The sequence below is a fragment of the Cheilinus undulatus genome, linkage group 8 (genome assembly GCF_018320785.1).
Source record: "Cheilinus undulatus linkage group 8, ASM1832078v1, whole genome shotgun sequence".
In the NCBI taxonomy this organism is placed as follows: domain Eukaryota; kingdom Metazoa; phylum Chordata; class Actinopteri; order Labriformes; family Labridae; genus Cheilinus; species Cheilinus undulatus.
The window spans coordinates 39194062-39209783 of NC_054872.1; the positions used below are offsets into that span (position 1 = coordinate 39194062).

Genomic DNA, 15722 nt, shown 5'->3' on the forward strand with positions numbered 1-15722 from the left:
ATCATATTTGACATACAATAATCACTTTATTCTGTTAGAGAAAGCTGGTCAAAATCTAGTTATGTCTTTGACATCACGCTCACCAAACAAACAACACATCCGAAGAAACTGAACGAAAAAATGTAAAACTGGACTGATTCATAAAAATCTGGATGGCATCGTGTCTGAAATGTTGAACCCCTGAACTTTCACTCAGTGTTTGAACAGCCGATCAATGGCATGCATTTCACAAACAATTTTCACAAGTATAGAACTAAATTTTGACCAGGCATTTCCATGTATTAGACTTTTTAAATCTACAATCATAAATATCTCATTTTTTCTACAGCCCCATAGGGGTAAAATTTCCCTCTCATCTTGCACTAACCAGTAACGTGAAGAAACCGTTCCCAGGGCCTGTTCACTCTTCCTTTTTTCCACAGAAGCCCTTTAGGGAAGAGGACGGGAGAGGTTTCATCCCCACTTCAACATGGGGTTTGTTTTCAGAGCCATCCTAAGCCACGACGGCTTCGCTCATTAAGTCATTAAAGAAAGAGTCTCTCTTGTGCTTCAGTGCTTCTAAGAAGTCTTGAATTCGTTCCTCCCTGCAGGCGATATAGTGCTGCAGCGCCTCGTGTCTTCTCTGGGCATCCACAGGCTTTCCATTCCCGTGATGCTGCAGGTGCTCCGCTACACAGGCACGGTCCGCCTCCAGCTGCTGTAAAGCCTGATGCTCTCGATGGAGGTCTCTAGCTTTCTGAAACGAAACATATTGAACCACAGTTAGACATGACACATTGGATTTGTGTTTATTACATTTTAAATCCAGGTACTTGGGTAAGAACATATTTATGTTCATGTTCACCTAATGTAACCAATGATTAAAAATATTTGAACAGTCTTTACAGAGGATGTGTAGTCATGTTAATTTACATTTGAGTGTAGAGATGTAAGTCAACAAGATTTCTTCCTATATCAGATAGGACTGAAGAGCAGAAACAATTAGTGTACAGGAAAAAAATGCAGTATATTAGGGGTGGGAATCACAAGTGGTCCCACAATACAATTTTATCAAGATATGCCACGATTCGATATTACTGCGATTACAGACACTTTGCATTACACATATTATTATAATTAGATATTATTTATTATATATTGGGGATGCACAATATTATTGGCCGATAATAAAAGTTACGCCAATCTGTATGGCCGATAATGTGACGTCATAATTAGGTGCACACGATGACGCCGTTTGTGCGCCAACAACAACAAACTCAACATGTCTGTGTGGAAGAATTCTGAGGTGTGGGAACAAGACAGCAAAGTAGCTGTTTGCATCGCTTGTAAAGTACATGTGATGCGAGAAGGAGCTCGACAACACGCCTTTAAAACCACCAGTTTAATTTTGCATCTAAAAAATGTCAACCTGATAACTACAAGGACTTTCTTCAGAGAAAGAATGACCAAACTTTGTGCCAGGGAAAACTTGTCAGCAGCCTCTACTTAAGTCATTTGACAAAGCTAAAAAATACAGCAGCGACCACCCAAAGGTAAGGAGCTGAAGAGGAAAATCATTTAATTTATAGCTCTTGATAATCAGCCTTTCAGCGTAGTGGAAGATACGGGCTTCTGTGTGGTAATGATGCATTTAAAGTCCCGGTACGTTATGCCTAGCAGGTGCTTGTAGCCTTACCTGAACTGCAAAACTTTGTTTCCAGTCACGTAGAGAAGCTCCTCGTTAAAGCTAAACACATTAGCTTCACCACAGATATATGGACGTCAAGTGTTTGTCCTGTTAGCACATTGAGCCTCACTGCCTCAGTGGATACGAGGATTTCACTCTTAAAAAGCCTGTCCTACACTCACAGGAGTGTTCCGGTTCTCACTTTTGTTAACATGTTTCGGATATGGAAAACAGAGATAAAGAACGTGCATGTTGTGCTACATGGCGGTACGCGAAACATGGCAAAAGCAATGATGGACTTCTGTGTGCCAAGTCTCCCGTGCATAGCGCTCTGTCTCCTGCATTAGAGATGTGGGTGTCACTGTGTTGTTACGGGGGTGTTTACAGCGAAATGCCCATTAAACTTGGTTGCTTAGTTAGTTTGTGCCGTTTAAAGCAGAATTAGCAGAACTACTTCAGTTGAAGTTTTATTTCTGTTGTTCATCTTGTGTCTCAGAAATGTAAAAGCATATTTAAGCTCTGAACTATAGCTAGATTTTTTGCATTTAAGAATCTGCCTTTTTGTTGTTGTTGTTGTTGTTATTTCAAGCACTTTGTCAAGAGTATCTCAGGGAGCCATCCTGCAAACTGGCTGAGTAATAAGGAGAATCAATCTATTTATAAGCTATTTCTTTTTTGCACTGTTGTCAGTTTCTAAAATAAACAGACTACCAATATTTAATAAAATATTTGTAGCACAGGATGGAATTGGTGTCTTTTACAGTGGAAAAAATGTAATTAATTATTGGTATTGGCCAAAATGAGTTTTAAAATATCGGCATATCGGATATCAGCAAAAATCCAATATCATGCATCCCTATTTTAAATCATATATTGCGTTATATTGCTATCTATACAATTTTTTCAGCTGTTTAGCTTTGATTTTATCATATTACAGCAGTATTTTATTTTTACGCAGCACTTCTTGCAAACCCCATGTGTCATGTCCATGTTGTTCATGCCCTGCTTGCATTCCTAAAGTCCTTTCCCTGGTGCAGCCATATTGGTTGTACTAACTTTCTCCTGCTGTTTGACCATCACCTCTGCTGACCTCACTTGACAAAGGGCACAACAGCATCATCAAGTGGACAGAAAGGCAACTGATGCTATTTACCTAGTATCAAAGACTTCAGTTCATATTAGCAATAAATTTTAAAAAATAGATACCTGGTTGAAGATATAATACGATATATCGCCACGCAAAATATCACGATACTATGGTGTATCGATTTTTCCCCTCACCCCTATAATATATAGTGTGCTGTATGTATATGTTCTATAAGCACTCACAGATGTATTTTGGGGTTAAAATCAGGTGCATCTGTACAAGTGTCCTTCTTAATAGTTTATCGATGGTTCAATTTTTCATCTTGTCCGTAGAAAATACCAGATAAAACCTGAAGTGACCTGAGTGATGTCTGCCATTAGGTGACTTCAGGGGGTTTTTGAGACCAAACTGCAGAAGCTCCCACATCATGATCCATAGTCTAATGATGCAGATGCAATGATGACAGAGAAGTTTTCCTCTCCACTTTTGTGTACTGATTTTAACATCAAAGGGTGAATACCTTTAAATCTGTAAATTTTTATCCCAGAGTGGGGAGCACCCGCCACTAGCCAAATGCAAGCATTTTTGAGCAGTGTCTGGGGAATTTGCTCACCCTACTGGCCACCAGAGCAGGTGAATGAAAGAAATGTACTGGAGTCATTTTGTGATGTTAAACGGCATAAAATGGAGCAATGTTTTTTTATGATTAGAACTGAGCAGACCTAGTCAATCATTGACTGAAGAACCTGTCTCCTCCTCCTCCCTGTGTCACAGCTGCTGTCACATATTAACAGTCAGCTGTGTGCTGGGACGGTTTGACTCAGAATCATACCTACTAAGAGATGTCTTTAAACTGACGTTATGCTCATCTTAAGTCCAAGATAGTCAAACAAAGCCTTAAATTCCAGTGTGAGATTGCAAGAATCGTGCTCAAAATACTTAATTCTCTTAAGTACAAAACTCTTAATGCAGGAAAATGCTGCATAAATTCACTGTGGCACCATATGGTATGAGTATGGGACAAATTTGTTGAAAACACGGTTTAAAATGAGAAACAGTTTGGATCACTGATGCACCAACTCCCTCTGAATCTACCGATTTTGATTAAGATACAAGATCTTTAACACTATACTATAATACTAAATATCACTGTTAAATATTATAGTCCTTGATTTTCATTTTAAACCTCCTCTCATTTCTCTGCTTGATATACAGTGACGTAGTAAAAGTATTTTCCTCCTGATTCCTGATTTTTTTTGCTTCATTTTAACATCTTACAAAGACAGCCCGAGTCAAAAAAAAATGCAGTTTCTAAATGTTTTTATTTATTAAGGGAAAAAAATCCAAACCTATATGGCCCTATGTGAAAAAGTAATTGCCCCCTGAACCTAAGAACTGGTTGTGCCACTCTTGGCAGTAATAACTGAAATTAAGCGTTTGTGATAGCTGGTGATGAGTCTTTCACATCGCTGTGGAGGAATTTTGGCCCACTCTTCTTCATAGAACTGTTTTAATTCAGCCATATTAGAGGGTTTTCCAGCATGAACTCCCCATTTAAGGTCACACCACAGCATCTCAATCAGATTTAAGCCCAGACTTTGACTTGGACACTCCAAAACTTTTTTTTTTTTGTTTGTTTGTTTTTTGAGCCATTCAGAAGTGGACTTGCTGGTATGTTTCAAACTGTTGTCCTGCTGCAGAGCCCTAGAGCGCTTGAGCTTGAGGGCACAAATTGATGGCTGGACGTTGCCTTCAGGATTTTCTGGTAGACAACAGAATTCATTATTCCATCAATTTCAGCAAGTGGTCCAGGTCCTGAAGCAACAAAGCAGCCCCAGACCATCACTGCCACCACCATGTTTGACTGTTGGCATGATGTTCTTTTTATCAAATGCTGTGTTACTTTTATGCCAGGTGTAAGGGGCCACACACCTTCCAAAAAGTTCAACATTTGTCTTGTCAGTCCACAGAATATTTCTCCAAAAGTCTCAGGGGTCATCAAGATGATTCTTGGCAAATGTGAGATGAGTCTTTGTGTTCTTTTTTGTCAGCTGTGGTTTTGGCCTTGGAACTCTCCCATGGATGCCATTTTTGCCCAGGGTCCTTCTTATGGTTGAGGCATGAACTCTGACCTTAACTGGGGCCAGTGAGGCCTGCAGATCTTTGGAAATAGTTCTGGGTTCTTTTGCGACCTCCTGGATGAGTTGTCATTGCACTCTTAGAGTCATTTTGGCTGGCCGACCACTCCTAGGAAGGTTCACCACTGTTCCCAGTTTTCTCCATTTGTGGATAATGGCTCTGACCATGGTTTGCTGGAGTCCCAAAGCCTTGGAAATGGATTTGTAACCTTTTCCAAACTGACAGATTTCAATCACTTTGGTTCTCATTTGTTCTTGAATTTCTTTGGATTGTGGCAAGATGCGTTTCTTATTGAGATCTTGTAGCCTAATTCACTTTGTCTGACAGCTTCTATTTAAGTGATTTCTTGATCTAACCAGTCTGGTGGTAATCAGGCCTGGGTGTGGCCAGTGAAACTGAACTCAGCTTTCCAAGAACTTTCCATTGCTAACGACTTGCATTACAACTTAACTCTTCTCAGGGTTACCACCTTGTTCTCCTTGAATGACGCTAATTATTCTGAACTGTTTTCAAGTCTGGCAAAATAATTGTGGACTAGAGCTTAGAAAGATGGACTTGCTTGATGACAGACATGGAGTCTGGCAAATCCATCTGCTTTGCAAGGCTATGACATTCATACACAATCTGGCAAATTTGGTATTCCCAGAAAACACAATACAGCATACACAACATATGAATCTGTGTTGTCTATTGACAGCAGGGCCATGAAAATTACAGGAGTTTCCCTTGAGAAGTGACAAAACAGGAGGTGGCCCAAAATACGGGAGGAACCCAGGAAAACTGGCAGTGTTGGCAGGTATGATTTGGATAATAGTATTTTAAAAATTGTGTTAGAATTAGTGATTATAAAATCAGTACCTTTTGTTTTCTCTAAAATCATGGCCCTCTGCAAAGCTCTGTTTACTACAAGGCCACTCTGGTTTCATCTAACAATCTGATATCAGTCACAGCAAACAAACTGTGTCTTGATGTGAGCCTTACCTGAATTGATTTGTGATTTAACTGAAACTGGAGGATGGCTTCACACAGGTTCCAGAAAGAGTACTCAGGCCACAGAACAGACTGAAACACGAGGCAGGAGTGGGAAGTCTGCGGAAAAGAAGTTAAATATGAGTCTCAGAGAAGAAACTAGTAAGTGTTTTATAGTACAAGGGTTAGTTTTATTCAGTAATAATCAATATAGTTTTTTTTTTTAATCATTAATAGAACCTTTAATTTCATGGATGATAATTATAAGCCTTATTACAGACATAGAAAACAATTATTACAAAAAAAATGTAATGATTCCACACCTTACTTGCATCACTATCCAACTACATGGCATCAGAACTGTGCTCTTTCTTTCAACCCCACCACAACCTGCATCTGCTTGTAGGCTTGGTCGTGTTTTAAGATATTGTCTCATAACTATTCAAAATCTACATGAGTGAAAAGGGAGGAGTCTAGATGCCAAACACAAACTAAAATAACTTGAAATAAACCTTTGTTAAATATAAGTTGTATTCTGATAAAATCCAAAGGCTTTTTTTAATTAGTTATGACAACTATACTGCAATAGGGTCGAGAATTCATATTCTCTTGCTTTTTTTTTACTTTACTTTTCAACCTCCTCAGGTAAAAAAATAATTTCTTAGTACTTTGAGTAAATTATTTTTTACATTTTCATTTATAAAGCAGTAATTTTACTTCTGCTTATGTAAATCTAAATCAAAGAAACTTTTACTAGAGTTCAATAGTTATATATAATAGTTATGCTCTTTCCACCCTTGGTGGCGAGCCGCACTGGTGCACCTCGGGAATCTGTGAAACCATACATTATTTCTACAACTATACGACTGAAGGTACTGTATCTCGTTATCATGTGTTACAGAGGATATTTTGCACGGACATGTTGTGCCTTAAGAGTTTGACATGGTTATTAGGTGTGCTTCAGGCAAAAAAGTTTAAAACCACTTGGGTAAGCAGCAAAAAATGAGCACCAGGACTTGAAGTACAAGTCAAACTGGCAGAGTGTCTGTCTTTGAAAAAAAAAACAAAAAAAAGTAACAGTCTTTACTTCTCAGTTGCATAATGACCAAACTTTCTCCCAAATGTGAGATTTCACATCTCTAATCTAACTTTTTTTGCTTTCAAAGCTTAGGTGAGATCTTATGTCTTGTGTCAAAGACAACAACTTTGTGTGTTTTTCCTGTATTCATTATCATCTTTACCTGCCAAAGAAGGAAGTCGCTGAGGCGCACCTCTCCAGACGTGCGGATGAGCAAGTCAGGATTTGGAGAATTATTGCTGTACAAACACTCACTTAGCAAAGCCTCTGAAACGTCACTGAGCATGACAGAAACACACAAACACAGCTTGGTAAGCATCACTCTATAATTCTGTATTTCTATGCCCAACTATACACAGTGCAAGAGTATTAAGAAGATAAACTTACCTTGCTTTGATGAGACCTTCCTCAACTCCCCAAGCCATTTCTCTGACTGCATTTGTGATCTCATATCTTGATGTGTAGGCGAAACACACATTTAGGAAACATCTGCAAAACAATCACATGGTTATTTAAAAATTCTAACATAAATTTGTACATGGCTTTAGAGGATGATAATTCAAGAAGCAAATAAATAGTACTTGTTGTGTGACTTGGTTGTGACCACAGCTTTGGCGATGAGCTGCTGAAGGTCGAGTGGCAGCATGTTCAAGTCACCCAGAACCCTAATACACACCCCATGCTTCTCCAGATTCTCCCTAAAAGAGGGTAAAAACGAGAGGTGTATGAACAAATAGAAAAATGAAGAAAAACAGGAAGAACGAGAGAGAGAGTGCTTGATTTATGTGAAGATTCTGAAGCGTGTCCGTCTGCATTTTCAACCCAGAGTTACACAAAGGGGCCAAAACACAGGAATTTACAGTGATCAGCCAGATAGTCCAGTTTCCCTTTGGCAGTTCTCAGCCCAATGTCAGATGTAAATGTGGTTTGTCAAAGGTAACAACTGTTGTTGTCTATGAGGCAACAGCTTTCTAAGAAAAAACGCAAAAACTTAAAAGCACAGAATTTGATATCGGTATCAAGATAAATCAGGTTACTTCCATTGCTCTGAAACAGTTTGATTTTATGTTTTTGACAAAATTACTGCTCTAGGGGAAAGTGTCTTATTAAACCAAAGGGATGAGGTAGGATAAGAAAAAGGCAAGCACAACAATAACCCTACATTTCATTTTTTAGACTCGACTCTTTCAGACTTGAGTCCAGGATGCCTATTTGAAAGACCACCTTTCATAGATGGGATGTAACCTAACCACCTGGGGCACATCTTGCCTTTAGTTTAGTTTTTTTTACAAGGATAGCTGAAGAGAGAAAGGAAATATGGGGAGAGAACAGAGGGAAAGACTGTAGCCACTATATATGGGCACCTGCTCTACCAACTGAGCTAAACCGGGAGGAAACATAAGAAAAAACCTTAGATTATAAACTCTAAAGATTATTTTCTACTGTGGAATATGTAATCATATTTACAGACACTGAATTTTTAAACTTGGGTATGACCCTAGTAAAAGTTAATATCAGTGCCTGCCTTAAAAAGATGGATGCAAACATAAAAAGCTTCAGTAGCCAATTATTTTTTGTTTCTAGTTATGAAAAAATTCAGGCAAACTCCTATATACTTTCGAGTTGCACAAAAACATTGCCAACATTTTGGTACAGAAACATCAGAATCAGAAATGTATTGCCAAGTACTTTTCCACATACAAGGAATTTGATTTGATGCAAAACAAATAGGTTTAAAATATAAATGTACATATACTTTTGAAGTAAATAGAGGCTAATAAAAATATTAAGAAGCTAATGAAATTATTAAAACACTAATAAAGAGGCTACTGAAAATATTAAGAAGCTAATAAATAAATAAAGAGGCTAATAAAAAACATTACGGCGCTAATAAATATATAAAGTGGCTAATAAGAATATTAAAAAGTATATGAAAATATTGAGAGGCTAGGAACTTTAACAGATTACTATAGAAAAATATAGTTGCAAAATAAAATATATGAAGAAGAATATAAACATCCCATAAAGTTTGTACAAAGGTGCAAGAGGAACTGTACAGATGTGCAGGTATACTGGTGAATACTTTTTAAAGGAATAACACACAAAGTGTGCAGTTGTAAACAGCAAAGATAAGTTAGGTGTGCACTAATGTAATGCATAAAGTCTGTTTTAAAATGTGTTATGGTGTCTGCTGACTCTAAGGTTGTCAGCTGACTCAGTGAGAGTCAGTCATGTGGGGAGGAAGGAGGGAGTGTTGTTCATGAGGCTGACAGCAGAAGGGAAGAAACTGTCATTGGCTCTGAGGGACCTCAGCCTCTTGCCAAGGAGAGGGGCTCAAAAAGTCCATGTCTGGGTTGAGAGGGGTCTGCTCCAATTTCACCTTCTGTGCAATTAAAACAGTGTGCAGGAAGTTTTGGTGGATTAATTCCTCACCTATGCACCTGTCTTATAAAACAGATGTAAGCCTTTAATGTGTTGATAGTCTTTAATACTATCCATCATACATTAGATTAATGTATGAATAACTGTATCCAGTGGTGTAGTGCTTCCTATAAAAGGGAGCCTGTGTTAGACTGCTCTTGAATATTTATTAGACCTAAGAATGGGCCTTTTGTATTTGCACACTGATCATCCACTTTTGTTTCTTGACTTTAAGTAATTGAGATTAATATAAAATTATGTTGAGGACGCAAGCTAATAGGAAGTAGCACAATAAGCTCTGTTCATGTCACATTCATGTTCCAGAGGACTGTGAATATGACCCACCCTACTCTGCCTCTGACAGCAGTGGCTTACCCTAATATTCTTAGCATGCTATCCAATGACAGCAGTGGCAAACACTAGCCAGTTAGAGGCAGAGTAAAGTGGGCCACGTCTTTGCAATCCCAGCAAAAAGTAGCATACTACTGATACTCTCAGGAGCATAAAAAGTAAGTGGGTATACTGTACATAACCCGCACTACACCACTGACTGTACCATTAATAATAACATAGTGTTGAAAAGCATCAAGGTTTTAAAAACGTTGAAAATCCTGATGTCTTATAATCCAACGGATAATTTTTCTTTGGCCTAAACTTGTAACAATTTATTGTACAGTGGTACAGTTCAGTTGTTCTGCCTCTGTGCCGCCATAGCTGAGGCTGGAGGTTTTACCTTTTTAGTTTCTCTTTCCGTCAGTGCAGGCTAGTCTTGTAAACATATCTCATGACCACTTTGATGGATTTTTTATTAAATTTCTCATAAATGTCCACTCTGACTCAAGAATGACCTGATTAAATTTTGGGGCTCATAGGTCAAAGGTCAAAGCCATTGGACCTTATGGTGACCCCTTGCCAGTGAATGCACTTTTTGAAGGATGTCCTTTAACCTTTGCACAAATGTCCACTATGGCGTACAGATGAACTGATTAGATTTTGGATGTGAAAGGTCAATGTCAATCGGTCTCATGGTCAGCCCTTGCTTTAAACATTTCTATGAATTACACAAGCACAGAAAACATCCCCTCCTCTGTTCCTCACTCACTACTGTGCTGTTACTGTCTGACCAGCAAATACCTTGCTTAGGCATATAACTGCCTGGCAGTAGTTCTTGTTTTAAATAATAATCTGTTTGCATCAAAAACCCCTAACTGCAGCATAGTCACAGACATTTTTTGCATGCTAATCATACTGGTGTGTATAGAGAAGAGTCAGTATCTGCAAAAATAGCTATGGAGATAATTGATATTATACACTTCTGCTATAAAATTCCTTTCTTTGTACATTTGTTTATTCTGCAGTAAAACCAAAACAAGTCTTATGATCAGTGCAGTAGTAGGTTATCTTAGAGATCAACTGTGAAGAATACTGTATAAATAGCAATTATTAAGCCTGGCTGATACTTGCAAAGACTTAAAAGTTAAAAATATATCTTAGTATTGCAGAGCATTTCTCTGGTTTCCCTTAACTTACTTGTAGGAAGCTGTAATTCATATATGAAAAAAATGTGACTTGTCTGAAAAGCTCAGCTAACAGTAAAATGTCTACTGAATCTCCATGGCCCTCATCTTAAAACTCACCGTTCCTCCAGCAGTTTCTCAAATTTCTGCTTGGCCAGCTCCATCAGCCCGTCCACCTCATCTTTTGTGCGTTTAAAGTTCTCGATGCTGAAGGCGTAGACTGTGACCTCTGGGATGTTCAGATGTTTACACCAACGTAATGTCTGGAGTAGAAGTTGACAGGAAGGTAACAGAAATTACACGTGCGTGCAAAAAGATTAAATGAAACAATTAAATGGCCCCACAATCTCACCTCTGCCAGCTTGTTAAAGCCCTGCATGTGCCCTTCCTGACGCTCCATGTTTTTCTTTCGTGCAAAGCGGCGGTTTCCATCCATGATGAAGGCCACATGTTTAGGCATGGGTCCAGCCTGGAGACACAATCAGATAAGAAAGGTAAGGAGAAATATGACATAGAATAATTTGAGTAATGAGACAGCTTTACGGTGCTGATACTGTTAGCAGAGCTTGATAAAGTTTATAAAGCAACTATTATGCTAGTCACTCATATCTAGACTGTGTCGAATTTTTTGCTTCTAAATGTGAAGGATCTCTTGTGTTTTAAAACAGAACGCTGATTGTACATGGAAAGCTTGGTGACTGGCCTCACCTATTGCTGATTTAAAAAAATCTCAACCAAAGTTACGCTTGAGGGCTTCCATCAAAGGATTCAATTATATCTCACATTCTTTATCAGCATATGACGTATCAGCAACCTCTATCAGCTCATGACTTTTGTGAAATAAATTCAAAGGCAACAGATAATTAATATTTTGGACTCTTAAAACAAGTTATCTTTGCTCTGATCTTGGAAAAGAGAGATTTTACAAAAATGTCTTAAGGTTTTAAATAGTGCTAAAGGCAACAAATATTTTTGAATTAAGTAGTACTTCAAAGGTTTACAAAAATGCTCGCAGAAAGGCCTTTAAGTTTATAAAAGTGCCACAACTGCACTTTGTAGAAGTACCTTTATTTTCAAAAAAGGAAACATTAAAAAAAAAATTAAGTTATTATGAAAGCAGTACTGGAAAAACCTTTTATGCTACTTAATATTTGCATTTTTTTTAGTTGACGATTACACACTTAAAAACCACTATTATTCTCAGCATTTTCCTTGATAACCAAGCAAGTACACTCATGATACCATGTATGTATTATATCAGAAATGTGGTCACAATATTGCCCAGTATAATCGCAATTGCACGTTATTTCCAAATTGGTCCGGGACACCCTTGGGGGGTTTCAAAGGTGTTCTAAGGATGGATGTTTTAGGTCTAAACTAAGATAGTGTAAGATTATTGGCTAATATTAATTTGGCAAATATCAGCACTTCGGCTATCTATAAAAATCCAGTACTGTGCGTCCCTAAGATTAAGGGTTGCCTTGCAGAATATGCTGTGTAGAGAGGGTAAGCATGATAATCTTAAGCTTCGTCCCACACCTTTCAATCCCCTTAGTGACCCTACAGGCTCTATCCCTCACTGTATTTTAGCGGTAAATTAAAGATTATTATTATTTAATGGGAGTAAGGCTGATTTATACTACTACAGTTACAATCTCTTTCATATCAAATTAACTAGAAATTACTTTTTCTTACTCATTTTGACATCACAAGGAAAAATAACAGGATAAGTTTTTTAACATCTATGAAAACTAAATTTAATGCAAAGTTTCCTAAAATTTGACTGCCAATCCCTAATAAGTTTTTAATTCATTTTGAAGATACACGATTTAATCAAGTTTAATTTTCAGCTTCTGTTGCACAGATTTTGAAAACAGTCGCCGAACCTGACAAATAAATCTGAGCCCCTGTGTTCTGCAGAGATTTTTTTTTGTTTGTAGTCCATCATCATGGTTGTCAAAAAAGTCCTTGTGGATTTTTCACAACTAACTTTCTTTTAAATCTTAAAATTAATCATAACCTTAGCTTTTTAAAACAAATGTACTGCATTGGACGCTATAGCTGGTGATGTGAGAAAGATGCATGAATGAGATATAACAGAAAGCTTACCTTCAGTATATTGGCTGAAATCTTCTCCAGTAGGTTTAGTTCCCCTTCCCGTATCCACGACATTTTGAGGCTTCAAACGGTCTAAAAATAAGTGATTATTTATTTTTTTAACGGCTTGGACAGGTCGACTTTATATTCAACCATTAAACAGAGTTTAAAAACGCTAAGTCGTTGTTTTTATGGAAGGAAAATGTCTAATTATCATGATATTCATAAAAATCTTCAATTTCCCATACGGTCAGTGATTGATTCCAGCGTTAACTGCCAACCTGTCTCACGAGACATGCAGAAAACCCAAGTGTTACTAACGCCTATGAGGCTAACGACTCACTAACCTAAGAACAGAGGGTCCAAAAACACGAACTGTTAATGTAAAATTCTTCTTTCATTCGAACTATTGAACCTCATGCTTATTTTCTCTCAATATTACTGTATTTTTATCACATCTCACAGACCTTCCAACTCACAGCTTTAACGATGACGACCACTTCCGCATTGGAGTAAAGTGACGTAGCGGTTCAGTGACAGCTTCCTGTCATGGGTTCGTAAATTACAAAGACATGTGGATGGACCGTACGCATGGAGGTAAATCCATGACTGCTTATATATAGATTTGTGGCTTTTATTTGACAAAAAGTGGGCGCTTCAGAACACATCCAATAAATTTGACCTGAACAAAAATATGAATTCCAGAATGTAAAGGCCTATTTAATATAATCAAACATTTTTTCACCCTTGAAGGGTAGGACAATAATGGTAAAGGTTTTACCTCACGGATGCCTTTCACAAACAAACATCAATAGGCTTTATTTTACTCTCCTTTTCTTTGATAACGAGTCTTTTCGACGATTTTTGTTGTGACTTGACTGGTTTTCTGTTTTGACCTTATGATAACGGATCTCAGGAAAACAACTGACATTAACTTGTTAACAGGTAAAACCAGTGTTGTTGTCCTAAGATAAATAAAGTATGTATGTCCAAAGACAAAATATATGAAAGATTTTCAAACGTGAAAATAAGCAAATAATTTAATAATTTTATAATGTATCTTTTTTTGTATTATTACCGATGCTGATTTAAGGTGAGGTCAATTTTATTTTTTATATTTCTTTTTTTTTTCTTTTTCTTTTTTCTTTTTTTTGGCTTGGTAGTCTCAGCAAATGATTTTATAAGACTTACTGTATCTTAAATATTTTTGGAGGTGAACAAAATCACAACTAACCAAGTCATAGAGGAAGTATGCATTTTTTTGTAAGTCAGAATAAGTGGCCATCTCAAATTACATATAAATTATGTTCTGAGGATTTTTAATGGTAGATTTCAATGCATGGTGCTTAGAGTATGTCATCAGATTTAAAGGTAAAACTGCCTATAACTGAGTTGATTGAATTCAATTCTGTGGTTGTGCTTGGAGGGATAATCCCTCACCATAACCCCCTTTTATCTCCTATAGTATATAGAATAATGTCATTAACATAACAACAAAAAGAGAAGCTGTGTTTTTGTATAGGACCTAATCAGAGCTTATACATAAGACTAAGTAAAAATGGAGGGAACAGAAGATGTATACAGGTTTGGGCTGTATACATGGAGATGGTGAAGAATTAGTTATGTAGAACAGTGGTTTTCACACCTATGATCAAGACAAAATCTCAAGGCACACCATATTTATAGCCATGCGAAAATCACCTCTTTTACAAGTTTTAAATTATTTTTTTGTTGTATCATTGTCGCAATAGCATATGGTTAAACAATTCCCATAAAGAACCTAGACTTGCCGCATCTTTCAAGAACCACTGATGTAGAGGATGATGGAAGATTTGTTATATGGAGGAGAAAATGTCAATCTTTTTTGTTTCCTAATGATTTAAGTTCAGATTTCAATTCAGACAACTTTATTTATCCCAAAAGGCAACTTATCTATCTAAACTATCTATCTAAACTATACAAACATTTACAAAAAAGACAAACAAACTGCAAACAAGCAACGTCAGAGACAATAAATGAATTGTCAGTACATAGACCAAGATGATGATTGACACATTGACCCCCTCATGTGGCCTTTTGTATTATCATCATGCTTTTTTGTGTATGGCTGCTTGTAATTGTCAAAAACTTAATCTGAGATGTTAACTACGTCTTCACCAGGACTTTACTGAGAAGGAGACTTTTAATCTCACTGAATTTTTCCTCCTAGATTAGGATTAAAAAAAAACAAGCTATCTGAAATTGCACAAGTCTGATGTGGCAAAAGTCACAAAGCTGGTGTGATAAGAGTATAAAACATAAAAAAGGGAAGTATATACACTAGGCTGTCTCTTAATGTATATCAAATTAGGTTTGTTTATTATGTTTGAAATTAAAATTCTTCTGAGATATCCTGAATTTTTTTGTATTTTATTTAGTCTTTTTTTCTTGTCATCATTATTTTAAGTCTATCTCTGTCTTTTTATGAATTCCCTATATTTTTTCTATTTTCATAAAGGTTCCCTTTTTCCCTGTTATAATATACATTTTTGGTTGAACTTTATGAGTAAAACAAAAAAAAAGATAAGACAGGAAAATACAACACATGGACTATAACCACTGCAATTCTAAACATGAATGAAATAGCCTTGGTTACACTGTCATGTATTTGCACATATCTCTGCCATCATGCCAAAATCTTTTATATCCACAATCACCATTTTGCAGGGAATAAAAAAGCTGATTTTCAACACTTTCCTTGGTTTAAAA

The 15722-nt window shown here is 37.0% G+C and overlaps 1 protein-coding gene across 4 annotated transcripts; it reads right to left on the reverse strand.

The window, feature by feature from the left end:
• Position 1: 1 nt before the first annotated feature.
• dhdds (dehydrodolichyl diphosphate synthase) lies at positions 2–13499 on the reverse strand. Of its 4 annotated transcripts, none has more exons than XM_041792587.1 (9): positions 13454–13499; positions 12987–13067; positions 11230–11346; positions 10998–11140; positions 7521–7637; positions 7327–7428; positions 7103–7217; positions 5874–5981; positions 2–736 (listed from the first exon to the last, which is right to left on the reverse strand). In XM_041792587.1, the coding sequence occupies exons 2-9, from the start codon at positions 13047–13049 to the stop codon at positions 494–496; spliced, it is 1008 nt and encodes a 335-aa protein (XP_041648521.1). In that variant the 5' UTR covers positions 13050–13067; positions 13454–13499; the 3' UTR covers positions 2–493. The 4 variants fall into 4 exon arrangements, with proteins under 4 accessions (XP_041648521.1, XP_041648522.1, XP_041648523.1 ...); XM_041792588.1 differs by having other exon boundaries at positions 13442–13480; XM_041792589.1 differs by having other exon boundaries at positions 13322–13474.
• Positions 13500–15722: the final 2223 nt, after the last annotated feature.